General features: G+C 60.0%; 1 protein-coding gene across 1 annotated transcript; it reads left to right on the top strand.

The window, feature by feature from the left end:
- The first annotated feature begins 1741 nt into the window (after positions 1–1741).
- Positions 1742–26804, top strand: DOC2B (double C2 domain beta). The gene is made up of 9 exons (XM_069483502.1): positions 1742–2126; positions 9730–9809; positions 13995–14069; positions 16011–16120; positions 16272–16398; positions 19687–19844; positions 25098–25179; positions 26007–26103; positions 26668–26804. Exons 1-9 carry the CDS (start codon positions 1742–1744, stop codon positions 26802–26804), a joined length of 1251 nt encoding a protein of 416 aa, XP_069339603.1.
- Positions 26805–27182: the final 378 nt, after the last annotated feature.

The raw sequence follows: 27182 nt of genomic DNA, 5'->3' as shown, positions 1-27182 counted from the left end.
AATGGGAACAGTATGTCCTGCCTACATTATAGGGTGGTATGAAGAATCAATGAGATGACAGCTGTGAACATCCTTAATGAAGTTCTCAAAGGTCAGTCGTGACCGCCACCACCCAAGTCAGAACTTACACAAACATCACCTCTCACCAGTGAGTCTCGTCTTCCCAAGGGACGGGAGAAGAGAAAGCCAGCCCTGTTGAGCACCTCTTACCTGTCAGGTTCTGTGCTAGATAGCACAGACACTGCTGTATCTCACCGCGAGGCTGTGTGATTGGCATTAGCCCCGTTTCACAGATGAGGAGACTGAGGGTCAGAGAGCCCAAATAAACCCCCAGAGTGATGCAGCTGGAAGCCACGAGGACAAGGCCACTCCCACCCTTTCTCTGCTCCCCACTCCTCCATAGGGGTGATGGTGGGGGAATGATACCAGTTTGGGGTGTCATTCAGACTCATGGAAGGGACCCAGCCAAGACAAGCGTCCCTGACATATCGGTGGAGCCCATAGAGAAAACAAGATTCCATCCATGCCCGGGGCTCTCCAGGGACACACCTGCACCACCAGCAGCCGTTCCCAAAGGAGCCCTGTTCCCGGAAGGCCGGGGCAGCAGCGGGGGCTGGGCGGTCTGGGATTTGTTTAGTTATCTGACCATGTGGGAGGCCTGAGCAAGGGGCGGTGCCTCGTTCACCACTCCCTGGGATGGCCGCCTCTGCCCAGGCCCTGCCTGCCCTCACCCTCCTGACCATCCCTGGTCTGGGTTCTCAGCCACCCTGTTGGTCCTTCAAACCACTCCCTGACCAAGTGACAACTGACCCGAGGTTACAGAGTGTGTGTGTTTGTATGGGACCTGAGAGGAAGCCTGCAAAGACTGTGCCCACAGTGTCTTTATACAGTTGAGGGTGTACATGTCCTGCCAGTGTGTAAGCAGCCTGTCCCTGCACTCCCAGAAGTGTGACTCCGGTGTCCTGCCAGATGCGGGAGGAATGAGGAGGTTGTGCCTGGGGTGCCCTGATTACTTCCATGGGTGTATGGGTGTGTCTTGTTAGGGCTGCTTGGGGCATAGAAGACTGCGCCCTGGTATCCCAGACCACGTGTGTGTTGGAGGGTGTACGGTGCCACAATATCAACCAAGTCTGTATGTGCGTATGTGTGTGTGTGTGTGTGTGTGTCTCCCGCAGGTGTTGAGTGGATGCTTCCACCAGGTGTCTCTGCACACTTGTGTGTGCTTGCAGTGTCCTTGCACACCTGCGTGTGTCCTGTAAGAGTGAACGGAGCCAGCATGCGCTGGCGCAGGTGGGAATGCGTGAGTATGCGTCCTGCGGCTCCCTGCTCGGCTGGCTCCCCGCTTGTCCTGCGAGCGCGCCCGAGCGGAAGGCGCCCGGGTGGCCCTGCCTGCCCGCGAGTGTGCGCGCGCGGGGTCCCGGGCCAGCGTGTGCGCCGGTGCGAGTGCGAGTGAGTGTGGCGCCGCTCGGCTCGCTCCGCTCCGCGCCGCCCGCGCAGCCCGCACACTCACACTGCTTGGTTGCTACCGGGTGACGCGGGCTGGGCCCGCCCCCTGCCTGCCGGCCCCTGGCACTCACTCGCGCCGGCCGCCGCCGAGCAGGCAACAGCCGCATCAGGGCCGTCCGGGGGCGCGGCCGGCGATGCCCGCAGCCCCCGCCATGCCCCGCCGGGCCTGCTGAGCTGCCCCCGGGCCGGGGTCGCGCCGGGCCGGGCTGCGCCCGAGCGGGGCGGCGCTGCCTGCATGACCCTCCGGCGGCGCGGGGAGAAGGCGACCATCAGCATCCAGGAGCATATGGCCATCGACGTGTGCCCCGGCCCCATCCGGCCCATCAAGCAGATCTCCGACTACTTCCCCCGCTTCCCGCGGGGCCTGCCTCCGGACGCCGGGCCCCGCGCCGCTGCGCCTCCGGACGCCCCCGCGCGCCCAGCCGCGGCGCTAGCCGGCCGCCGCAGCCCCTCCGACGGCGCCCGCGACGACGACGAGGATGTGGACCAGCTCTTCGGCGCCTACGGCACCAGCCCGGGCCCCAGCCCTGGCCCCAGCCCCGGCCCCAGCCCGGCGCGGCCGCCCGCCAAGCCGCCCGAGGACGAGCCGGACGCCGACGGCTACGAGTCGGACGACTGCAGTAAGTTTCCAAGTTGCCGACTTCTTGCCCCTTCCCCTCGCTCGGGCTCGCACTCTCTCAGCCTCTCTGGTCCCCTCGGTACCCTCGCGTCGCTCTTGCTCTCCCTCGGCGTATAGCCCCCGCCCGCCGGGTCGCGGCCCCCTTGCACGCTCCGTGCGCTCTCTGCGCGCTCTGCAGACCAGCCCTGACACCTCCCCCGACCAGGACCGGAGAGGTGGGAAGTTTGGGGGCGTCCCCTGGGGGTGCCCTATTTCCGGGGCCGGGCTCCCCGGAGCCAGCGCCGCGCCCCCTCTCGGCCCGCCCGCCGGGAGCTCCGGGCGCGGGCGGCGGCTTTTGTTCCCGGGAAGGGCGGAGCTGCGCCCCGGTGAGACACCAGTTGCTGCCGGCCGCGCGGCCGCTCTCCGCCCGCTAGCCGCTCCGGGCGGGCCCGGGCCGAGGGTCCGGGCTGGGGCAGGATGGGGAGGCGGCCCGGGGCTGGGGCCGGCCCGGCCTTCCAGGTGGGCCCGGCGGCCCGCAGAGCGCGGCGGCTTTGCTGGCGCGCGGGCCGAGGACCAGGAGGACGGCGGGGCCGCTTGTCCTTTGGAAAAACCTTGGCGGTTTCTCCTCCCGCTTCCGTGGACCCCGCCGGGGCACTCGCCAGGGCCGCGGGCCTTCGCCCACCTGTTACGCCCGCTTCCCCCGGGCAGGAAGGGCCCCCGGCCCGCGCCCCTCCTCCCGGGACTGAGCCCCGGGCCCCAGAGAGCAGGCAAGCGCCTGGGTCCCCAAGGCCGAGGCCGGGCCGGCCGGCGGCCGCTCCGGACGCCTTTTCCAGTCCCTGAGGGTGTCTGCCCGGCTCGACCCGGGACTGGCTGGGAAACTGAGGCGGGAAGAGGTCTCGGTCCAGTGAGGAATCGGTTGCGCCGGGAGCGGGTGGGGGTGGGGCCGCTGTGTGGAAGGCCCCCAGCCCAGCTGTGGCCCCAGCCCTGTCACTCGGACTTAGGAAATCAGTGTCAAACCCCCCAGGGCCGCCTGGGAAGGGACCTTCCAGGGCCAGGGTCCGCTTGGGCTTCTCCAGGGCGCTCCCGGCCCCCTCCCCCGCTCAGCAAGGGTGTCTGCGCCCGGCGTGGGCACTCACCAGGGCCTCCGCGCTCAGGGCCTGGAGTTTCCCCGAACACAGTGTGCCTCTGGCAGCTGAAGGTGGGGGATGCCAGTGCCACCCCGGGTGCAGACCCCTCATCGCCCTGCCTGGGGAGCCCTGTCAGCAGTGGTGGGTCAGAGCCGCGCCTCGGTGGGGAAACTGCCTGCTGTGCACTTTCTGGAGGCCTCAACCACAGCCCTCCGGCCAGCCTGGCACGGGGAGGGCCTGCCCCGGGGCGTGGGGGTGGAGAGCAGTCCTCTCCCTCCACTTTCCTGCCAGCTTGGGGAAATTGGGTCGGGAGAGTTTATTGTCCACAGAGCTGTGCCCTGGATCCACCCCCTCCCCCCAGCTCCTGGCACCCCGTGCAAAGCTCACCCCCTCATCTGCTGTGCTTCTGGGCAGGCCCTAACTGGGACCCAAGTCACCCCTTTGGCTGCCCTGAATCCCAAGCCACCCCCAGAGGAAGGGGTGGGGAGGTTGGTTCCATTTCCAGCATCTTGGCTGTTGTGCGGAGGGAGTGAGCAGGCAGGGCAGGGTTCAGGCCACCCTCCTGGTGCCACAGAGGGCCCTCCGGATGGCATATGGCCCAGAGGTGAAATGTCTGGTCATTTCCTTTGGCGGTCTCTGAACCCACAGGCAAGGAGGTTCCGACCAGCAAAGCTTTCGACTCAGGCCAGCAGCCCCACCTCCAGTCCATCAGCTCAGCAGCCCCTCACAGGGCACCGTCCTGGCAGCAGGGAGTGGGGCAAAGGAGAACGGGCACACCTGTCCCTGGACTCGGGGCACACATGTCCTAGCAGGGGACAGACTCACGTGGGGTCGGCAGTACAAGGCAGTGCAGGACACAGCTGTGCCAGCTTGCACTGCAGGCTAGCCACACCCATGTCACCAGGGCACAGCAACAAAATGCTGAGGGTGTGTGGCTGAGCCAGGGCCGGCTCGGGCAACCCTCGGCCCTTTCAAGGGACAGCCCACCCTGGGCCTGGATCCCATCAGAGGCTGAGCAGACATCCAGGCATGGGAGCTCGGGAATCTTGGCTCCTGTCCGTGCAGGGAGCAGGTTCTGGGGCGGGACTGCCTTCCACCCTGCACCCCAAGCTGTGCCCCCCCTCTGTGCTGTGACAACCAGATCCCTGGAATAAGCCTAAATGATTCAAGCCAGATGGTTCATTACGGCTTTAGCCAGGGTTATGCTATTTGCTGCCCTAATTATTGGATTATCTCTATTCTGACGGAAAGAAATGAGGGCGGTTGCTCTGTTGTCCCAGGCAGAGAGTGAAGTGCTGTTTATTTACTCTGCCTTCCCCACCCTTCTAAGCCTTTCCTTTATTAAGTCATGTCAGAGCAGAAGCGCACACGCGTGTGTTGCCAGCAGATCTCGTGGAGGGCGCTGGCGGGGAGGGGAGGCAGAGAGCGTCGGGTGAGGAGCACCACTCACTGCCTGCCCCTGGTCACCCCAGGATGGCCTGTGCCACCTGCTGCCCTGCAGTCTGGCCCAGTGCCCCTCACCCCGCACATGCTGCTCCTGCCTGAGCAGCCCTCCCACCCGATCCCCACCTGTGGAAACCCCGTCCCTCCTTCAAAGCTGTAATGACCAGGATGCTTGGGTTGCAAGTAACAGAAAACCAACTCAAAGTGGCTTAAACGAGAACAACAGAGGTCGTGTGGAACCAGGTGCGTTGATGCAGCAGCATCTCGGCACCAGCAGAGGTGATGGTTCTCTCTTTCTGCTCGGCCTTGCTCTTTTCCTCATAGGCTGAAAATCAAGGCCGATTTCCTATCCCCAGGGGTGCACGGGTGAGGAGAGTCCAGGGACATGATGCTGTCATTCTCCGTCAGCCACGCAGGGCCCTTATGGTCCAAGGTGGCTGCTGCGGGTCCAGGCATCACACAACAGGAGGGTCCTAGGTTTGATAAGCACCAGTTTTCTCCCCATATCTCAGTTTAAGAGTGAGGAAGCCTCTCCCAGAAGTCCCCGGGAGACCTGTCCTTTTGTCCCATTGGCCAGCGTTGCATCGCATGCCGGTGCATAAGCTGCGCCTGCATGGCTCTCCCTGGGGCTGGCTCAGGCCTGCCGCAGGGAGGTCTGGGGTGAGGACAGAGTGGAGGGACGGCTGTTGGGTCTGCCACCAAGGCTCTCCTTGGCAGGGTGTCTCATGCCAGTCCCCATGGGCTGTGGTTCTTCCTGTGAGCCCACAACCTCTTTTGGCCTCGGTTATATTCTGCCCAGAACTGTTACCATATTTTTGTGCACTCAACGTTACAACACCAGCTATGTGTCAGGCACCGTGCTAGGAACAGATATAAGAATGCCTGAGACACAACCTCTGACCTTGGGGTATTCAGAAAACCCAGAGAGTGACCCAGCAGTGCGGGACAGGGAGCTGGAAATATACAAACAGGAAGCTCTGGCTTGCACAGAGGGCACCCACAGAGAGGGCTCTGCTCTGAAGCTGGGAGGAGAGAGGAAGCGGAGTGGCAGAGTGGAAGGAGGAAGGGAAGGTGCCCCTGGCAGAGCACAGCTGTGTAGACAGGTCCTGAAGGCAAAACAATAGAGCCAAGTGGCTGAAACCAGGGAAAAGACTGATGATGAGGCCAAACTGGTCATATCCCAAAAGGTCTTGAATGCCACACCAAGGAGGTTGAACTGAGTCCAGGAGATCGTGGAGAACCTTTGAACCATTTAAAGCAGAGGAATGAAGAAATTTAGCAAAGCTGTGACCTTTTGCCTCTAAGCTCCTGGGAAGCAGGGATGTACAGCTCATTCGTCTTTGTCCCCCCTGCAGTGCCTGTCTGGCTCAATGCCTCAGTTTCCCCAACTATGAAATGCTTTCAGCACAGTCTTGATAATTTTCTATGGTTTTTGCTATAGTATTTTTTTTTTTAAACTATTTGAGAGGCTGACATTTTTCTTCAAAGAAAAAAAATAAAAATCACCGGAGGGCGTGTGGGTCGGGAGCATCCAGGTGCAGACCAAGGTCATTACTACGCTATCAGTCTCCACCGGCCAAGCAGAGGGAGGTTCAGCCTTGGAGGAACCGACAGGGGCTTGAGCTTGATTTTCTCTGAATTAGCCCCATTAAAGCTCTATAATTATCAACAAGCGGGTGACAAGTCTCAAAGGCCCATTAGTGACCAACCCTGATTATGTTTCCAAAGATGTAAACTGTAGTGGGGCACGTGATCCGAATGCTCCAAGGGCAGGGCAGGCTGCTGTGGCTCAAGCGGAGACACACCGTCCCCTGCCCTTGGGACCCCCTCGCCCCCACCACAAGCCCTGGGTGCTTTTCCAACTCAGAGGTCCCCCCGGGGCGCGCCCAGCCCCACTCTCCTTCCCCAAGAGCAGCTCCGCTTTTCTCTTTGGTCTCTTAGTTGCATCCTCCTAAGATTTCAGCTAAACAAAGTGGCAAACACAAGGTTTTTAGAAGCCACTGGGCTTTAAGGTGGAAACTATCAGGATGGAAGTGAAGAGATCGGACCACTGTGTCCCACTCTGCTGGGCCACCCGGACCGTCTCTCCTCCTGTCTCTGAGCCTCATTTCTCTGAAAGTGAAATGAAGACTTCGGGCTGTGAGCTCCCTGAGAGCGCTTTCCCACCGGCAAGTCTCTCCAAACTGTGGCCAAGCTTCTATTTATAAACTATCATTTCTTACAGAGCTTCCACTGGAATTCAAAGAAATCCATCGGTCCCTTCCTGGTGACACACTGGGCTTGCTGTTCCTTCCCAGGAAGTGGCAACAGGTGCTGGCTTTCCGCTGAGCAGCATCCGAGCCCTCCTTAAACTGGGGTGTCTGCAGCGCCCGTGGCAGGGGCTCCTCTGCCCTCCCGGAGCTGAGGTGCCCGGTGGGGAGCGGGCAGCCCCTCACCCTGCTGGCTTGTGCTTCTCGGGGAGGGGGAACCAGGCGGAGTCATGGAGCGCATTTTTACACGGGGCATCACCCCAACCTCCGCTCCTGTGAGCAACTGGAGAGCAAGTTGGCTTGTAGGGAACAGTGACGTGCATCTGCTCTTTGGTGGCCTCCCAGGCGTGACCAAGGCATGGTCCCTGCCTCGGAAGGCTGACAGGTTGGGGGAACAAACCCCAGGTCGGCCTGAACTGAACGGCAGAGTGGTTTACTATGACGTAAAGACGAGAGCTTGGGAGAATATCGCTACAAAAGCATGGACTTGATGAGTCTTGGGCCTGTGGCTGCTGGTTGTTACAGGAGTGGGGACATATACCCCCCATACCGCATCCTCGCCCGCCTGCCTGCACAGGTGCGAGCTGGGATACAGGCAGCAAAAGGCCGGATGCAGTTATCACCAAAGCATGCGCACTCCGGAAACAGTACTTTAGGCTCCACTCAGGACCTATTGACTCTTAGTTTTGACAGACTTCTAACAAGTATTATCACCTGGTTTCATGAAAGAAACCATTGAAACGGAAAGAGCTGTTTGTGCTACCAGAGGCAAGTGCTCTCATAGAAGTTTCAAAGGAGGAGGCAGAAAAAGGAAGAAAATCGCAAAGAGAGACCACCTGGTGGAGGGACCGCCTCGCAGCCCCTTCTGTATCTGGGCTACGGCTGAAAGAGTAATCGTAGCCATAGCAACGACGCAGGTTATTGAGAAAAGCTTAAGTGACCATTTGCATATTCTGTTCCCAAAGGCAGGGAGGGGAGTGATCCAGTTTTGAACGGTTTTATTCCAGAATGGGTCTCAGAGGGGCAAGTACAGTTCTCTAGAAAACTCTCCTAAATGGACCTGCTCTTTCTATAATTATCTCCCGAGCACTTTCTGAAGCCCAGGCGCTGTGTGCTGGGAGGTGGATGCCATTGTGGTCTCCATTTTGCAGATGCGGAAACTGAGGCACGATGAGGTTAGATATTCTGTCTGAGGTCACACAGCAGGGAAGTGCCACGCTGGGATTTGAACCCGGGAGACGATGTCAGAGGGCAGGTCTCGCACCCCACACCACGCTGCAGGCAAGGACAGGGACTCCAGACACGCGCCTCACCCTGTGCGAGGACATGGGGAGGAAGTCCAGGGTGGCACGTGGTCACCTCAGAGTGAAGGGCAGCTCCAGACACAAGGAGCCTAATTTGCCCCCGTCCCTGCAGACCTAGGAAACTTCGCCAGGCCTGGCCCCAGGGCCAGCCCAGGGATGTGCAGGCCTTTTCTGTAAAGGGCCAGATTCTGAATATTGTCAGCTGCGCAGGCCACGTGGTCTGTGCTGCGTGTCCCCAGCTCTGCCTCTGCAGTGCCACCACGTGATATAAAGAGATGGGCGTGATCGGATTTGGCCAACAGCCATAATTGGATCTAGATCCACATTGGGGGTGTCGCTCATACCCCTGGCCTGAAGAACAGAGTCTTGTGTGGTCCCTCCCTCACCCCTGCATCACTCCAGCCACTAAGCCCCCACTTGCCAGTTGGCTGGTGGTTGGAATGTCACCAGCCCCACCATGCCCCTGGCCAAGTCCTACTCATCCCTTGTGGCTCAGATGAAACATCCCCCCCTCCAGGAAGCCTTCCCTGATCGTCCCAGTTCACGGGGGACCAGGCATCCCTCCTTGGGCTCTCCACGGCTCCTAGCTCACCAGACCCTATTGTGCCAGTTCTTTCCATACGTTCCTCACATTAAGCTGTGCAGGGGACCCTACCTTCTGGGTATCTTCAACCCTAGACTCGGCGTATTGTAAACACTTGGTAAATAATAAATGAATGAAACACTAATTAACCAGCCCAGCAGCCTGGGAGCAGGCCCTGGGCTTCTGAAGACATCTGTGCATGTGCATCTTGCTGTGTGGGGCCTGCCCCCAAGGACTGTCCCTCCCCATCATCTCGGCCTTCGTGCCGGGAGCCACTTCTGCAGGGAAGGCCACAGCTGCTGTGTGTGATTGTCCCTGGGGGGGCAGCTGCACTGGCTATTGCTGCACCCTCTGCCTGGCCCTTGGGAATCGCGGCTGCCTTTGAGAGACGTGGGGGCAGCCGCGTGAGGACCCAGCTGGCTCCTTGCAGCCAGCCCAGGGTCCCCAAGGGGCCAGAGAGACTGAGGAGCCCAAGTCCCACATGCTGCCTGGGGGGCAGGAGAGTGGATCAGCTGGTCTGCGTGGCGGGGCCTGCACCTCTCAAAGCCCCTCCTCTGCGTCCTCATGCGATCCTCGAGACATTTCCCAGGCGAGGGAAACTGAGGCATGGAGCCCAGACTGGCAGTTGCACAAGGAGGCCAGGAACCCCTTTAGCTGGCGCCTGGTTCACGTGGGCAGCCGCAGGTGACTGGGGTGACCCCCCCCCAGCCTCTCTGAGCCTCGGCTCCTACGGGAAGAATATTGTCACTTTCCAGGGTTGGGTGGGGCTGGGACGATGGCAGAGGGATTGGCATACAGTAGGTGCTCCGTTGGTGGCAGTCCCAGGGGGACCGGGGCAGGCTCATCTGGCCACACAGGAGTAGGGGACGGTTCTCCACGCTGCGGCTGACGCGTGACCTGTCCCCTTGTCTGTCCGCAGCCGCCCTGGGCACGCTGGACTTCAGCCTGCTCTACGACCAGGAGAGCAACGCCCTCCACTGCACCATCAGCAAGGCCAAGGTAGGCCCGCCCGCCGCCCACCTGCTCCAGGGTCCCCAGGGAAGGGCCGGGGTCGAGGAGGCCAGCCCTCCCGCCATTTCCCGCGGGCTTCCTGGCGTCTGTGCCGAGTGGGGTGCAGGAGGGAGTTCTTGCCTGACCCGGATGGGCTGCCCACGCCCCCAAAAAGCCTTGTGCAGTCAGGCGTTGGGGGGAAGGTGTAGAACAAGGCGAAGTAACGGAAGCGGCCCGGAGGACGAAGGCCGGGACTGAGGCCCTCACAGCCTGGGCAGGGGCGGCTGCAAGAGGGAGGAGGCGGGGAGGTGACGTGTCTGTCCTGCAGGCCAAGGGGGAGAGGGTGGGACGCTGAGGCCTGGAGTTCTCCTGTGGCATCCAAGGGACTGATCTTCCGGCATGCCGGGGCCTGAGCCCGAAAGGCCCCCGAGCCTCACTGTCTGGGCTGGGGTCGTGGGTATCTGTGGACCCCACTGTGGCCCGGCCAGGCCCCCGGTGCTCCCCTGTGGCTCTGGCCCTGGAGCCAGCATGTGTCAGCTCTGTGTTCTCAACTGTCCTGTTCCCTTGTCCCCCCACCACGTGGCTCCCTCTGGGAGGAAGGTGCCAAAGCTGATGTTCTCCCGCAAGGTAAGGGCCTGCGTGGCCGGTAGAGCCCCGTAGTAGGGCGGGGACAGGCCTGAGCCAGCCCAGCTCCAACCGAGGGGCTTCCCACAGAGCTGCCTGGCCCAGGCCCACCCGCAGCCTCCCCAGCCCGCAGGCTCCCCTCTGCCCGTCCCTCCCACCCTGCCAGCTGAGGGGCTGCCCTTGGCTCTGGGACCACCCAGGGCACAGGCTGCCTGGTGCCACTGCAGGTGCGAGTACCCTCTGTTTGGGCCCAGGGCCTTGGTTGGGCACCTAGAGGCCTGCACACCCCATGCCCACCCCTCCCCTCCCTCCGGGAACTACCCAGGCTGTGACTCGGGGCGCGCCCAGCCTTGCCTCGGGGGGCTCCAGACCTCCCCCTCGGAACAGAGCTGAGCATCTGGCGACCCCCCAGCCGTGCCAAGGTGGAGGCCAGGCAGGCTGCAGGGCCTGGGTAGACCCCTCCTGTCCCTCGGTCAAGCTTTGTAGACGCTGTGCAGGCTTGGGCACCGGGAATGGCACCGGCTGCCAGGCCGCACTAGCTAGAGCCCAGCCCTTCTCCTCCCCGGACACCAGGGCCCCTCCCTGTGACGTGTGCCCGCCCTCCCTACCCGGCTGCAAGTGTGTGTGCCTGTGTGTGCACACTGTGAGTGTGCGTCCACCTAGGGGTGTATCCCTCAGGCATCGGGAGGGGGTGGGAGGCTGGGGGTGGCACCCCCGCTCTCATGCCTTCTCTGTGTGAATCCAGTTCTGCAGGGAAGGAGGTGGCACAGGCCCGGGCGGAGGTGGGGCTCTGGTCTGGGGTGCAGGGAGGAGCCCAGGGCAGGGGGAGCTGGATCGGGGCTGATACAGGCCTCTGGGGGTTCCGGGGACACCCTGGGGCTGCACCCTCCCTTGGCCACTGTGGGTAAGGGTCAGTCTCAGTTTGCCCATCTGTAAACAGGGCCAATCAGCCCACCCTCTGTGGGCACTGTGAGCTTTAAATGAGTTAACACGTGGCACCTGGCACTCGTCGGCACTCTACCCACTGCTGTCGGAGCCGGGCGGCCCGCACCCGCCCGCACACTCCCGGCACACTCGCCCACGGAGTGTCCTGGGAGGCTCTGTGGGGTTTTTGTTGTTCCGGTAAAATACGCGAACATAACATTCAGCGTCTTCACCACCTGCGAGTGTGCGTTTCCGTGGCGTTCAGCACTTTCACCGTGTTGTCCAGCCGCTCTCCAGCACCCTCTTCACCTTGCCAAACCGAAAGTCTGTCCCCAGCCCCTGGCAGCCACCCTTCTCCTTTCTGTGGGTGCGAACTTGACTGCCCTAGGTGCTTCCTAGAAATGGAATCATGCGGCGCTTGTCCTTTTTGTGACTGGCTCACTTCACTGGGCAGAGTGTCTTCGAGGGTCCTGGTGTTGCAGCAGGTGTCAGAATTCTCTTCCTTTTTGAGGCTGAGTGATAGAAAGCGCCTCTCCTCAGCACTGTCACCAGCAACAGCCCCTGAGAGGCCCAAGGAGGGGCAAGGGCCAGGGTTTTGGGGGGAGGCTCCCCTCTCAAAGCCAGAGCCCCCCCCCGTCTGTCCCCTCAGTGCCAGCAGCAGCCAGGACCCCTCAGAGCTTCCCCTGCCGTCCTTCCCGTGAGCCCAGCCCCTGCCATGGGGTCCACAGTCGTCTCTTGCAGACTCAGTCCCCTGGGGAAGGTCTGCCCAGGGGCCCCCGTAACAGCTCCCAGCCACCCCCTCCCGTGACAGAATCAGGACAGGCTTGGGGACAGGACAGCCCCGCAGAGGGCGGGGTGCAGGCCCGGCCTGATGCCCCGAGGAGGCTGCGGTGGAAAGCCTGGCCCGGGGCCCGGGAAGCTGCCCGTCTGGGCACAGAAGTTGGTGGCAGACCAGTTTTGTGGCCTTCAGGCAGTGCCCATTGGCCCGTTCTGCTTCTGGCCAAGTGTGTGGCCATGCAGGGCAGTCAGGGACCTGCTGGCGGGGTGGAGAGGGGGCTGCAGGGACCCATCATAGACCTGGGAACAGAGCCGTTGTCAGTCCCCTCCCAGCCTGGCAGCGCCCCTCTGCCCCTGCCCAGGCCCCTTGGGCGTCCCAGGGTATAGAGGCAGGACCACCAGAGCCACTGTGTTCTGTATAAACATGCCAGAACCTCTGGTGGCCCAGAGATTTGCGAGTGAAATGTGTCAGGAAATGTGACCCAGTGAAAACATTTCAGCTATGACAAAAAACATACAAGAATTGTAAAAATAAAACACAAGCATTGAGACACCCCCTGCTCGGCTGGGCCACCGGGTTCCGCAGGATAACTCTGCGCTCGGGCACTTGGCGGGAGATGGCGAGAGGCCGGGATGCAGGAGCTGGGCTTGGAAAGGAGCCTCCTGGCGCACACAGGGCCACCGAGCAGAGCCCCGTCCTAGAGCCGGCCCCACAGTGCAGGGCACAGCTCAGGCAGCCCTGTCTGCCCTCAGCGACGTCTCTGGCGTCTGCGCAGGGGCCTGGCGTGTGGCGGGAGGAGCAGGCGCCCTGCCAGGCCCACACCTGAGTTACCTCCCTCATTCAACCCCGACCCTGCAAGTCGCAACTATTAACCCCTTTCACAGATGATAAAGCTGAGGCCTAGGGCACAAAGTGACTCATCCACATCCCCAGCTAGTAAGTGCAGGGGCTAGGGCCCGAACCCCAGCCAGCCTGGCCCCCAAACCCGGGGTGGAGGGGGCCTGGGAGAGGACCCTCAGGCTCCCTCGGAGGTGGGCCTGGTCTGGGCCAAGCTGCCTCCCCGCTGGGTTGGGTAGAAAACTTTCAGTTCATCTTTGACTCGTGCCCTGGGGCTGCCGTTTCCGCCCTACAGATGCCACCACTGCCACCCTACGTCCCTAGGCACCATCTCGGAAGAATAAAAAATGCAATTTTCTCAAACAAGAGCCTGCAGTGGTCAGCTAAGCCCCTACCTGTTTATGGTCCTGTTTGGTGCCTGGCTGTGCACAGATGGCTGAGCTTTCGGAAGGGACTGGAAGCAGAGTTGGCGAGGGCTGCCATCTTGTGGAGGTCCCCGCTCGGCCATCGGCTTGTGTGGCCTCTGTGGCCTGGCTGGAGCCGTGGCAAATCCAGAGAGATGGGGCCTGGTCCCACACAGTCTCCTGGGGCCCTGGACACGTTCCCCGGGCCACACAGGGGAGGGAGTGGATGCACGGACAGAGGGTGTCGTGGATTTAGGGTCTGTGGGGGAAGTCTCCACGCAGGAGGCCACGTTGGAAAACAAGGGAGGGGAGTTGGGCAGGGGGGGCGCAAGAGCACAGCAGGGTATCGAGGGCTTGTCCAGAGGAAGGTGAGACACCTGGCCTCGAAGATAAGAACAGAAAGAAAAGACTGTCCCTTTAAAGACACCCATGACAGCTGCCCCGGGCCAGGAGGTTTGGGCGGAGAGATTGCACCGGCACTGAGCCATCCTCACTCCTCCCGTCTGGGGGTGGGGCCGGGGGCTTCTGTGAAGAGGGCCCGAGACCCAGGGGACAGGGACCTCTGCTGACCCAGGGCACTGTTCAAAGATTTCCAGTTCACACCCTTTGCTGCTCTCCCCTGCTCAGGGCCTGAAGCCGATGGACCACAACGGGCTGGCGGACCCCTACGTCAAGCTGCACCTGCTGCCAGGAGCCAGTAAGGTGAGGGCTCAGGCCTGCCCACTGCTGTGCCCGCCGGGGCTGGGCTTGGGGTGCCCAGGGTGCCCACCACTCACACGCAGCCCCTCAGAGCCCAAGCAACCTATGGGACCTCGGCCACTCACCTCCACACAGAGCACCCAGGCAGCCCTACCCGCTCCGGGCCTCCTAGGGGCCTCAGGAATCAGCATTCCCACCTGCTGCCCTGCGGAAACCCCCCTGCCTCCTCCCCCCTCCCCCTGCCTGCTGGAGAATTTCCAGGCCAACAGTTTCTAAGAAGCATTCTCAGCTGGAGGTTAAAATTATGTACAAAAAAGGGCTCTGTGGCCAAATAACATTGGGAAACATTGTTAAACAGGTTCCTTTACTGCATGACTTATCAGAGCCTTTAATGTGTTGCAGGGAATGGGCTGTTCCATGACTCTTCATAAGGGTACAGAGTGGGCAGTGTCTGCCCAGTTTATTTGACCACAGGGCCCTCATTCCCATGCCGGATGACCCAACAGGCAGCCCACACACATACTTAGGGCACAGACATGACAGGTGCATCTGGGAAAGGACAGGGAACACTGCGTTACACACAAGCATCGAGGCGACCTTCAGCCCTGGAGAATCAGAAGATTAGACGTTCTCACCTGTGTCTTACAGCTCAGTGTTGTTTTATTTTTACTTTCACGGGGCAGAGCCTGAGTTGACTTGGGGCCTACGTGTGCAGGGCTGGGCTCCCCAGAAGGGGCTGTTCCTCCTCCTCTCGGAGGCGGGGCTGGGGAGGGACAGCAGTGCCCCACTGCCGACCCCTGGAGAGGACGCCGGCTCCCCACTCAGGCCTCAGTGTCTTCACATTGCAGGTGAGGCTCAGGGACGTGGGGGCCGAGGGCGAGTGTGACCAGGGCACCTAGAGTAGGCAGTAGGCAGTACCTGGCTGCTGGGTTGCAGGGACCCCCCCCCCCCCCAGCTCCAGGGACTCACTGACAGAGGCACCATTATATAAAGAGCAGTTTCCTTGTAAACAAGCTCCTGAAAACAATGAGAGAGAGGGAGGTATCATCCCCCTGCCCTTTCTGCAGTCGGGGACCTGACACTCACAGTGGCTCAGAACCTGCTGGACGCACAAAGCGGGGACCGGAATCCTGGCCTGTCTGACCAGGTGTGGCAGACGTCAGAATGAATCAGACACAGAGCCCAGAGTCCGGTGGGGCAGGACAGGTCCCTGGCATGAGGACCAAGACCCACGGAAGCATGGAGGAAGGCGTGCAGGCAATGTTCCCGTGCAAGGGCAGGGCACGCCCTGGGAAGAGGAGAATCCGGCTCCACAGCCAGGCTCCCGGCAGCCAGGCTCCCACGCCGCCTGTGGAACACCCCCAGCCCACCAGGGGCCTGAAGGCGGCCACACTCCCGGTGTAGCTTCCCAGGGCTGCTGCAGCAGATGACCACAAGCTTAGTGGCCTGAAACAGCACACTGAGTATCTTACCGTGTGCAGGGTAGAAGTCCAGCGCAGGCTTCACTGGGCTAAAACTCAAGGTGTCGGCACAGTCCTTCTGGAGCCCGGAGGAACAGTGTTCCCAGCCCTCTCCAGCTCCTAGAGGCCGCCTGCGTTCCTTGGCTCGCGGCCCCTTCCTCCGTCTTGAAAGCCAGCCACGTCGCAGCTCTCTGGGTTCTTCCTCAGTCACATCTCACCCTGACTCTGGGCTCCTGCCCCCTCTTCCACTTGTAAGGACCCCTGTGACTGCATCGGGCCACCCAGATACTGTCGGACACTGTCGCTGGTTTAGAGTCAGCTGGCTGAGAACCTCCACTCCGTCTGCAACCTCAGCGCCCCTCTGCCGCGTCAGATGACGCGGTCACTCGCGGGTTCCAGGGACTGGGACGTGGCCGTCTCTGGGGGCTGTGACTCCGTCTTCCACATGCTTCAGTGCTAGTAAGGTTATTTTTTCTTTCCCCAGGCAAACAAGCTCAGAACGAAAACCCTCCGTAACACCCTGAACCCCACGTGGAACGAGACCCTCACTTACTACGGGATCACAGACGAAGACATGATCCGCAAGACCCTGCGGTGGGTGAGGCCCCGGCCGCCCGCTCCCCGCCCCGCCCCGCCCGGCCTGCCCGTGAACGCCCCCCACCACCTGCGCAGCCCCTCGCGCTGTGGAAGCAAATCGGGGCGCCCAGGGCAGCGTCTGAGGCGTGGCCGTGCCTCTTGCCCGCAGGATCTCCGTGTGCGATGAGGACAAATTCCGCCACAACGAGTTCATCGGGGAGACGCGGGTGCCCCTGAAGAAGCTGAAACCCAACCACACCAAGACGTTCAGCATCTGCCTGGAGAAGCAGCTGCCGGTGAGTGGCGGGGCCCCTCCAGCCGCAGCCCTGAAGGCCACCGCGAGCTCAGGGCTGGGAGGACTCCGGGAGGCCTATGTGCACCTGGCTCGGTGGCAGGTGCTTCCTGCCTGCTGGAGGCCAGGCGACCAGGCTCGATTCTCTATGGGATGTGCGGGGTCGCAGGTCGCAGGTCGGGCGTTGGGCAAGGGAGGGGGCAGTCCCCAGGTTTGGGGCCTGAGCTCCTGGAGGACAAGGCGGCCGTCACTGCGCTGCAAGGACCTGGGCAGGGCAGCTGGAGGACGGGGCGCTCTGGAGCACAACTGGAGCAGGTTAGAGTCAAGGTGCCTGTGAGGCCCCCAGAGGAGACAGAGGATAATTCTTTCCTAGAAATTGCAATTGTTTGGAAATTATGTCAGAACAGATTTTACCTCCTGGCCGGCTGCAACAGCTGCTCCCAGAGTCTTGGTCTGTTTGTCCCACGGCTCCCCGTCCTCCCTTCTGTCTGCGGCCTTCACCTAGCTCAGGAGGGCCGGGAGGGGCTGGCCAGCAGCCCCCACTGCCCCGGGGCCCAGGTCAAGAGAAACGCTGGGCCCTCGGCTGCCCTGTGCTCAGGACAGAGGCCCAGTCTCCTCCGCGGCATGTTATCCCCGGGAGGCCTGAGCAAGGGGGGAGCTCGGGAGACAAAGCCCAGTGGCCGTCCCCAGCGTGCGCATCCACTGGAGTCTCGGCCTCCGGACGTGGATTCTCAGCGAGCTTAGCCCAAGTCGAGCCCCAGCAGCAAGTTAGCCAGCGGCCGACGCTTGCTGCCGGAATCTGTGTGAGCCCCACCCAGCTCTGTCTTTTTGCATAACTTGATCAAATTTCATTCCCTTGTCACATTCTCTCCCACTCATAGACGTTCCTGGGATGGATATAACCTTTTCTGTTTTATTATTAGTCACTAACCACAGGTAACCCAGTTTTTGCAAATGATCCATGTCACTTAGGAAAGGTGACATCAGCCCCTTCTGTAGTTGTGTTGCTGAGTTTTGATCATCGGCATAAACACACAACTGTGTGGGTGTGAGTGTGTGGGTGTGAGCCTGCCTGTGTGTGCGTGTGTGTGCGTGCACACACATAAGTTGTGTGTAGCAGCCTATGTGTGAGTGCGTGTCCGTGTGCATGTGTGTGTCTGCATGCGTGAGTGTGTGTTTGGAAGAGCGTGTGCGTGCCTGTGCGTGGGCATGATCAGGGCATCGCTGAACCCTGCCTGGATTTGCTACGAGCTCATTGGTGCAGTTCTGGGACACACAGTGACCACAGGAGTGCAGTTTAGGACAACCCGTCTGGCAGTAAAGACACAATTTGGTGGTATGTTTTAGATTTTACACTCCGTAAACATCCTTGGTTCTAAGTAAATACTGAACAATGCCCAATGGTCTCCATGCGAAACAACCCAAAGTATGATATCCCACCCCTGCGCTGGGCGCGGTGGCTCACGCCTGTAGTCCCAGCTGCTTAGGAGGCTGAGGCAAGTGGATTGTTTGATCCCAGGAGTTTGAAACCAATCTGGACAACATAGCAAGACCCCAAACTCTTAAAATAATCCCATCCCTGAAAAAAATGCTAAAAAAATCCCTGCTCATTTATATTATCTAATTTTCACATAGCACACAATCTGGCACAAGGGCCACAGCTTAGTGATGCACTCACACACAGAGCCCTATCTCAGAGTGGCAGATAGTTAAATCTCACATGCCTAGCCTGACCCACTGCTACCAGCCACCTGGGCACTGTGTTGAGAAGGATGCTGAGGCTGCATTTGAGCTCAGGGTGAATGCTGGGATTAATTAACCATGTCTGCTCTGATCATGGGAATTGGAGAAGGGTGGCCCATGGGTCATGTGTGTGTCCTCCCTCCCTTCCTTCACCTTTCAGGAGTCTCATCTCCAGAGAGGTTTAGATGCGACCACATGGGAACTCAGTTTAGTGCCAGGCAGAGCAGCCGTGGGCAAAGGGGTGTGGCTGGGACTTCACTGGAGAGCAGCCTGGCAGAGAGGCGTAAGGAGGGGCCCTCAGGGACATGGGACTCAAGCTGGGTGTGTGAGTGGGCAGAGGGCATGGGAGAGGGGGTTCCGGGTGTGCGGCAGCCAGAAGGAAGACAACAGTGGTCTCAGGAGGGCAAGGAATGGAGACGGATCAGGCTGGTGTAGGGTGGGGAGGCCAGACGTAGAGGCCTGGAGTTGAGGTCTGATCCCGGAGGCAGGCACTGGTGGCCACTAGAGGGGACTGGGCAGCTTTCCCACCTGCTCCCAGCTTCCCTGGGGTTGGGAATGTGTCCAAGTTCTGTCTTCTGGGTTCTCCCCAAGGGGGCTACCTCCAGCTCCCTGAGAGGCTCCAGGAAGCACCCTTGGGGTTCTAGGGCCCCAGGGTGCCCCCTTACCTCCCACCAGGCTCCACTTGGCCAGGGCAGACCTTTTGGCCTTTCTCTGAATCCCCCCAGGCGGGAGTTGCTGGCACGAGGCTGAACCCAGAGGGACCATCTGTGTGTCTGTTCCCGCCGTCATTAGGACAAGCTCCAGAGCCTCGCCCAGCCCTGGTGGTATAAAATTGATGTAGACGGAGTCTTGTCTTCAAGGAACTTAGAGGCTAGGGGCAGACGCATGGGCAGCGGGTGGCCACACCGTGCTGTGGACAGAGAGAGCACAGAGCAGGGACAGCCGACCGTGGAGGGCCAGGGAGGCCCCCCAGGCTGCTGCCGCTGAGCTGAGCCCAGCCGCAGGACCAGGAATTGATCAGAGGACGCAGAGGAGGTCACCACGCCGCGGGTACAGCTCCAGCAAAGGCGCAGAGGTGTGACGTGGCCTGAAGCCCAGCAACTGGGGAGGAGGTCGGGCCAGGCTATCGGCGGGGACAGGGCAGAACTCGGTCATCAGCGCAAGAGCCATCACAGACAGGACGTGACTGAGTGGGCACTGAGGTTTTATTCATGGACACTGAGGTTTGAATTTCGCACAGTTTTCATGTGTCATGAAATATTGCTTTTCATTTCGGTTTTTTCTGCTATTCAGAAAGGTCAGAACCACTCTTAGCTCACGGTCCCGACCCGGCCAGGCGGCAGGCCCGATTTGGCCCTCGGGCTGCAGCTTGCCACCCTGGGCTGGCCGGGGGGTTGGAGTCAGACTCCACCCCGGGCAGAGCCCTCCGGAGGGGAGGGACCGGCAGAAGGCCTGTCGGGACACGGTGGTGACCCCAGCCCCACAAGGCCCTAGGAGGCGGCCTTGGTGGGAGCAGGCGAGGACCCCCGCTTGACTGCTCTGCCAACAGGTGGACAAGACGGAGGACAAGTCGCTGGAGGAGCGGGGCCGCATCCTCATCTCCCTCAAGTACAGCTCGCAGAAGCAGGGCCTGCTGGTGGGCATCGTGCGCTGCGCACACCTGGCCGCCATGGACGCCAACGGCTACTCGGACCCCTACGTGAAAACGTGAGTGTGCCTCCCAGGACAGAGGGCTGTGTGGCCGGACCAGGGGTCCAGGCTGGCAGCACCCGGGGAGCGCCGAGGGGCAGCCGGCGCTGTGTCCACGGGGGCTGTTCCCTTGTGTGCTCCTTCGGTGTAACCCTGGGGGCTAGGTATGGCCAACCCATTTCACAGATAGGGAAACTGAGGCCCAGAGAAGCTGAGTGGCTTCCCAGAGTCACACAGATAGAGAAGGATTACCTCCCGATGCCATGTCCAGGCCCCTCTGTGACCCCAGGGCCCAGGAGGGGTCATGAGCCAGTGGGAGGAGGGGGTGGGAGGAGGCGGGGCCCTTGCCGGGGTAGCCAGGAGGCTGGGAGACCCAGCAAAGGAACCCACCAGAACCTAGCCACTGCCCACGTGTGCCCAACCCTGTGCTGGGGCCGCAATGTAGATAAGTGTCCCCCAGCCCTGATGGCAGCTGGTGGTGGCCCTGGGGAGAGACACTAACTTGGGGGGCTGTGCCAAGTGACCTGGGCCCCAGAGCTGTGAACCTGTGAGCCCGGCCAGGCCAGGTGTGCTCTGAGCTCCACAGGGCAGGCAGGAGCTGGTGGCCCTTTGGAGAGAGGTGGCACAGGTGCCCTGGTGACCACCTTCAGTGCTTGGGGCTCCCCACACACGAGGTGGATGTGAGTCTGAGTTCACAGGGACAGTCCTGGAAGGGTCGGGCTTGGGGAGGGATTGGCTCAGCAGAAAGGAGGTAGAGGGGGTCGGGGAGGGGGACAGAGGAGTTAAGATACAGCGGCAGGAATGGGCCTGGCTTGAGGGGACCTGAGGACCCAGGTGACTGAGGCCATGGGGACACTGGGGACATCTTGGCAGCACAGGGAGCCCAGGGCTCCTGTGGCACAGCTCTGGGGCACCATTCTCACTGGCCATAATCATATTTCTGTCACTTTAAAAATCATATGACAAAAATGGCTCAGCCACGAGCCAGGCACAGTGGCTCACACTTGTAGTCGCAGCTACTCAGAGGCAGAGGTGGGAGGATCGCTTAGGCCAGGAATTGTGACCCAGCCTGGGAGGTATAACAAGACTCTGGCTCTAAAAAAGAAAAAAGGGACAGGTACGGTGGCTCATACCTGTAATCCTGGCGCTTTGGGAGGCCGAGACAGGAGGATCGCTTGAGTCTAGGAGTTCGAGACCAGCCTGACAGTGAGTGAGACCCCGTCTCCACAAAAAAATTTTTTAAAAATTAGCCGGGTGTCATGGCATGCACCTCTAGTCCCAGCTACTCGGGAGGCTGAGGCAGGAAGATCTCTTGAGCCCGGGAGTGTGAGGCTGCAGTGTAAGCTATGATCACCACTGCACTCCAGCCTGGGCAACAGAGCAGCACTCTAAATATACATAAAACAAAAATGGTGCAGCCAGTCTGGAAAGCAGTTGGCAGTTCCTCAGAAAGTTAAACACAGAGTTACCATTTGACCCGGCAATTCCACTCCTGGGTATACACCCAAGAGTAATAAAAAACACAAGTCCACGCTGAAACTCATACAGGAATGTTCATAGCAACATTATTGACAATAGCCCAAAGTGGAAAGTACCCAGGTGTCCCTCCGCTGATGATGGACATGCGCAACGTGGTCTAGCCGCCCCGGGGGCTAGTGTTCAGCCATAAAAAGGATGCGGCACCGAGACCACCTACGACGTGTACGAGCCTTGAAACACCAGGCCGCGTGGGGATCGTAGCTTACACAGCAGACACAACAGGCCCTGTGAGGCGGAAGGTGGATCAGTGGTTGCCAGGGCTGGGGAGGGGTGGGAGGACGGGGAGTGACTGCTGAAGGGTCCTGGCTTGCTTTCTGGGGAGATGAAAATGTCCTAAAATTGATTGTGGCGATGGTTGCACAACCCTGTGAATATACTAAAACCCACTGAACTGTATGCTTTCAAAGGGTGCGTTGTACAGTATGTGAATTATATCTCAATAAAGCTGTTATTTTTTTTAAATCTGATCACACCAGGCTGCAGGAGCAGGGCCTGGGCGGAGCAGGAACCTGCATCTTTGCGGGAAGTCAGGCTCCCAAAAACGGTGCGGGAACTGTTGCTTTTCCCTGTGGAAGACAATGAACTGGGCCCCGGCCTCAACAATTAGCAGAACAAAGTATCGCAGTGGGTTAGAGCCCTGAGTGTGAGGGGAAACCGGAAATGTTTAGAAGACACTTAGGAGCCTCTTAATAACCGTTGGAGAGGAAAGTTGACACTACACAATGGCGGTGGAAAATGCGTGCGCCCCGTGGCCACGTTATTTTCCTTCCAGGTGTGGACCCTAGAACCCTGTGCACGGTGGGAAGCTATGCTTTGCAGCATTGCTTGTAACAGCGATGTCCTGGAAAGAGGCGAACGTCCGTCAGCAGGGGAGATTAATAAAATGTGGCATATGCGTATCGTGCAGCACTATGCAGTTAAAACGAATAAATTAGAACTAGATGAATTAACAGGGACAGCCCAGCCAAACACGCGAGCCGAAAAGCAAGCGGCAGAACTGCACCGACGGGGACGCTGTTTATGAGTATTTCTTAAGCCCTGCTGGTGTTCTGGAAAGCGGTCTCAGGGGAGGGAGGGTGGCGAGCAGGGGTGCCTTCGCCTCTGCCTGCGCTGCTCCTTCGCTCTTACAGAAAGGCACGATCTGAAGGCAAAATGGTGTGAACGTTTCAAATCAAGTTCAATGCCCACCCGCCAGGTTGACAGGAATTCCAGGGTCCCCTGCTGGGTTGCCCAGAAAGCAGCGTCTTCCCTGGTGCAACAGACAGTCAGGCCGGCTTCCTCGGGCAGGCAGAGGGCAGCCCCGACAGGGCCTGTCACCGCACCTGGGGCTCCTCCCCACCACAGGTGGCTGGTGTGGGCACGGCTGGACCCCTGCGGCCGTGTCCCACCCCCAAGCCACAGGCCAGGTCAGCGCGGCCTTTCAAAGACAGAGAAAACAGCACGGACAGAGGCTGGGACAATTCAGAGGATGCCTGTCCTGGGAGCCCAAGGGAGGAGTCGCTAGATCGAGATCCCAGAACAACCTTCCCTCGAGGGGCTTCCACAGGCAGAGGTGAGACACTCCTGACCAACAACGCGTCACCCTGATGCAAAACAGGCAGAAGACAGTTCGCAGAAAACAAAACACCAATAACATGGCCAACAGGCACACGAAAACTCATAACTGAAGATACCCACCCTGTCTGGGTGGTAGGTTTAAGGGACTCTCCAGTTTTTTTTATTATAGTTAGGTTTATTGAGGTACAGATTGAATATCCCTGATCTGAAATTCCAAAATCTGAAACTTTTCAAGCACCAACATCACGCTCAAGGGAAATGCTCATTGGAGCATTTCGGTGTTTCAGATTTCAGATTTGGGGGTGCTCAACCAGTAAGTATAACACGCATTTCAAAATCCCAAAAATTCCAAAATCCAAAACACTTCTTGTCTCAAGCATTTCACATGAAGGATACTCAATGTGTGTCATTTGCAAACAGTAAGTTTCTCCCTGTTCGAAGTTTGACCAAGGGGTACAATCCTGTTACCACCACCACAGTCGAGATTCGGAATATTCCTATGGCCCCAGCCCCGGGCAAGGACTGACCTGTTCTCTGTCCCAGCCGTGTCGCCCTTTGCAGCCTTCCACATGAAGCCAGTCGGACAGTAGGTTGCCGTGCGGGCCCGGCTTCTTTTGCACAGCGTGATGCATTTGCGACTCACCCCCGTGGCTGCACGTGCCAGTACTTTAGTCTTTTTCGCTGCTGAATAGTCTTCCATCAGACGAGTAAACCACGACTTCGTTGTCGGTCAGTTTACCAGTTGAAAGGCCTGGGATCGTTTCTGATTTTTGGTGATTGTATAAAGCTGTTACGAACAGGTTTTCTTCATTTCTCTCTCCTACCCCCAGCTTTGGTCCATACGTATTTTCTGGTGTTTCTATAATGACCTAGTATTACTTTTAAAAGTCACAATTTTTAAAAATGCAGAGTAAAGCAACAATGAGACACCACTGTCTGCCTTCAAACCAGCGAGGCTTTTTAAAGTGATAGTATTCAGCTTTGTGAAGGGCACCGTGTGTCAGCTGCACAGCCTTTCTGGAAAGCAGTTGGCAAAACGAAATAAGAAGCTGGCGACAGGCGTGCTTTTGGGCGGGGAATGTCACTTGTAGGAATCGGGCATCCTGCCCCAGAGTTCACTGAGCCCCGAGGTGCCGGGCTTGAGCTGGTGGTGGGTAAGATCGACGTGGTCCTCACCCCAGGGTACACTCAGGCAGGAGTGAGGCAGTTGTCACACGATTGTCTGTGCAGGGACAGGGTGAGGAGTTCTGCGAAGGAGAGTTTGGGAACCTCCTGTCCCCTTCTCCACCTGCACGTGACCTCCTTGTCGGAGAGAAAGGAGCCTGGGCCTGGCTTCCAGGCACCCACTCTGTGCCTGCCCACTGTGTGACCATGGGCAAGTCACTGGACCTCTCTGAGCCTTGGAAGAAGACATGTTCTGCATCAGAGTCTAAGGAGCTCGTGCCTGTGGTGGGAAGAACATCTGGCTGCTTCCCTGCTACCACACAGACGGCCTTTCCCTCCTCAGAGCTCCGACATGCCAGTGGCGATGGTTGCACAACTCTGGGATTATACTAAAAACCACTGAATTTTGCACTTTAGAAAGATAGATTTGGGCCGGGCGCGGTGGCTCACGTCTGTAATCCTAGCACTCTGGGAGGCCGAGGCAGGAGGATCGCTTGAGCCCAGGAGTTTAAGGTTGCTGTGAGCTAGGCTGACGCCACGGCACTCTAGCCCAGGCAACAGAGTGAGACTCTGTCTCAAAAAATAAATAAATAAATAAATAAAAGATAGATTTTGTGATTATGAATTACATCTCCGTAAATCTGCTATTTAAAAAAAGAAGGCTTGAACAAAGGACCAACTCTGCTAAAAACATTTTTGTGGTGGGAGATGTAAGCTTTTCGAAAATTATATTTCCAGAAACAAGGGAAATCTTTTCTAGGGGGGTGGAGGGAGCCCCACGAGCTTCAGGAACGAGCAAGTGAACAGAAGTGAGCGAGGGGCCGCTGGCTCCTCCCGCCGCAGCCCGTCCCCCACCCTCCCTGGTGGTGCTGGGAGAACCCGACTGTGATTGGGGTGTGGGAGGGCCAGGACTCTCTCCCCAGGGACAAAAAGCTCTGCCAAGCTCTGCTGGCTGGACCTGTACCCGTAGCTTTTCCTCACCCTCTGCCTGTCCCTCCGATACCATTCCAGATACCTGAAGCCAGATGTGGACAAGAAATCCAAGCACAAGACTGCGGTAAAGAAGAAAACCCTGAACCCAGAGTTTAACGAGGTACAAGGGCTGGAGAAGGTTGCAGGTGGGCGCTGGAGGGGCTGGGTCTTGGGAGGGTCATGGGGGAGGGGGTGGGGAGGGCCGGCAGGAGAGCCCCTAGCGGACCCAGCTGCCGGACTGTGGGTGCTGGACGCAGGGGTGCAGAGACAGCAGCCGGGGAGTCCTGCTTCCTGCTGGGGTAACGGGGTGAGGAGGGGCTGTGAGGAAGGCGAGAAGCTCTGTGCAGCACCCAAGGGCTCGAGATTCCCAGGCTAATTTTTCCCCAGGTCCCCAGCCCAGGGGGGGTGGGTAGAGCCGGAAGTGCAGACCTGGGGGGTCCCCCCAACAAACCAGAGGATGAGAAGAGCGGAGGGGCTGTGAGCAGAGCCGCAGCCACACCAGCCATGCAGGGGCAGGCAGAGGAGGCCGAGGAGATGCTTCCAGAGCGTGAGGGGGACACCAGGTGTTGGAGGGTCCTGGAAGCTGGTGGCAGAGTGGGTTCCACAAAGACGTGACTAATCAGCAAAGCCAGACCCAAGAGAGGTCAAGGGCAACAAGGACTGCTAAGTGTGTACTGAATTTGGCAGTCAGGGGACTCTCAGCGGCCTTGAGTGAACAGCTTCAGTGACAAAGGAGCAAGTGGGTTGAGGGGACAGCGTCCTCAAGGACCCTGGCCAGGTGGTCAGGTAAAAGTGTGCAAGATGCATGGGAATCCACCCATCGACTCCCCACCATCCCTTCCTCCCTCCCTCATTCACGGCCTCACCACACCTCGCCCCCTCCTGGTCCCCGGGGAGTCCCAGGCCACGTGGCAGCGTTGGCCCTGACTCTCGCCTTCTGGCCGGCAGGAGTTCTGCTATGAGATTAAGCACGGGGACCTGGCCAAGAAGACGCTGGAGGTCACCGTCTGGGATTACGACATTGGAAAATCCAACGATTTCATTGGTAAGAGGGCACTGTGGGAAGGCTGTCCGGCCTTGTGCCCGGCCTGGGCTCAGCACAGGACAGCGGCCCTGAGTCAGGCCGCAGCCCCTCCCTCCTGGCCTCTCCCTGGACCCCCCGCCCCCAGATGTGAGGGGGTCAGGCCTTACCCAGCCCGGCCCCTGTGAGAGGAGGAGACAGGCCCAGAGAGGGAAAGCGGCCTGGGGGGCCACACAGCAGTGTGCGGTGGAGCAGCTGGACTCCGAGCCCTGGCGGGCCTGGTGGCCGTGCACAGTGCCCTGCCCTGGCCCCCTGCCCTCTTCCAGCGCCACTGCTTGGCCCCCAGCACTGCTGTGGTCAGGGTGGAGGAGGGGCAGGATCCCTGGGCCCCGAGGAGAGGCCAGAGCGTGGCATGGAGGTCAGACACCGCCCCCGCTCAGAGCCAGCGGGCAGGGGGAGATTGGGCTTGGAGCGTGGAGGCGGGAGGGAGCACCCGCCGGTGCTGGGAGCCAGCAGGTCCCCAAGCCCCTGGCTGCAGGAGTGAGGCAATTGTCACACAATTGTCACACGGTCCCCCCCCCCCCGCAGGCGGCGTGGTTCTGGGCATCAACGCCAAGGGCGAGCGCCTCAAGCACTGGTTCGACTGCCTGAAGAACAAGGACAAGCGCATCGAGCGCTGGCACACGCTCACCAGCGAGCTCCCGGGGGCCGTGCTCAGCGACTAACGCCCCGCCCGCCGCTGCCACACAGCCCCTGCCGGCACCTGGGCCCAGCATGGGCCGGCCCTGGGCTTCCTCAGCTGCCACCAAGGGCTGCAGCCCCCTCGTTGGGGGAGATCCAGGAACCTGCTTGGACACAGAACCTCTGCAGCCCCCACTCGGAGGGCACAGAGGGCCCAGCCACTCGAGGGACAGCGAGGGCAGGGAGCTGGGCCTGCTCTCAGCCCTCTGGGGCCCGAGAGGCCGGCGCTGGGAGGACCAGACCTCGGCCTCAGCTCCCACCTGGGGAGAGGGAATGGGGCCACCCATGGCAAGGACCCTCCTAGAGGTCAGCAGAAAGGCCCAGGAGAGAACCGGAATGCAGGGGCGCCGTGGGGGGCAGCG

This window comes from Eulemur rufifrons, chromosome 9, assembly GCF_041146395.1.
Source record: "Eulemur rufifrons isolate Redbay chromosome 9, OSU_ERuf_1, whole genome shotgun sequence".
NCBI lineage: Eukaryota > Metazoa > Chordata > Mammalia > Primates > Lemuridae > Eulemur > Eulemur rufifrons.
Note: the sequence above shows the minus strand (reverse complement) of the source record. Positions and strands in the feature narration are given on the sequence as shown.

Bases quoted from the DNA above. Each gene is read 5' to 3' on its own strand.
- DOC2B (XM_069483502.1), top strand. From the start codon at position 1,742: ATGACCCTCCGGCGGCGCGGGGAGAAGGCGACCATCAGCATCCAGGAG. The intron at 9,810-13,994 runs GTAGGCCCGCCC...TCCCCTGCTCAG, and splicing joins GCACCATCAGCAAGGCCAAG to GGCCTGAAGCCGATGGACCA. The intron at 25,180-26,006 runs GTACAAGGGCTG...TCTGGCCGGCAG, and splicing joins TGAACCCAGAGTTTAACGAG to GAGTTCTGCTATGAGATTAA.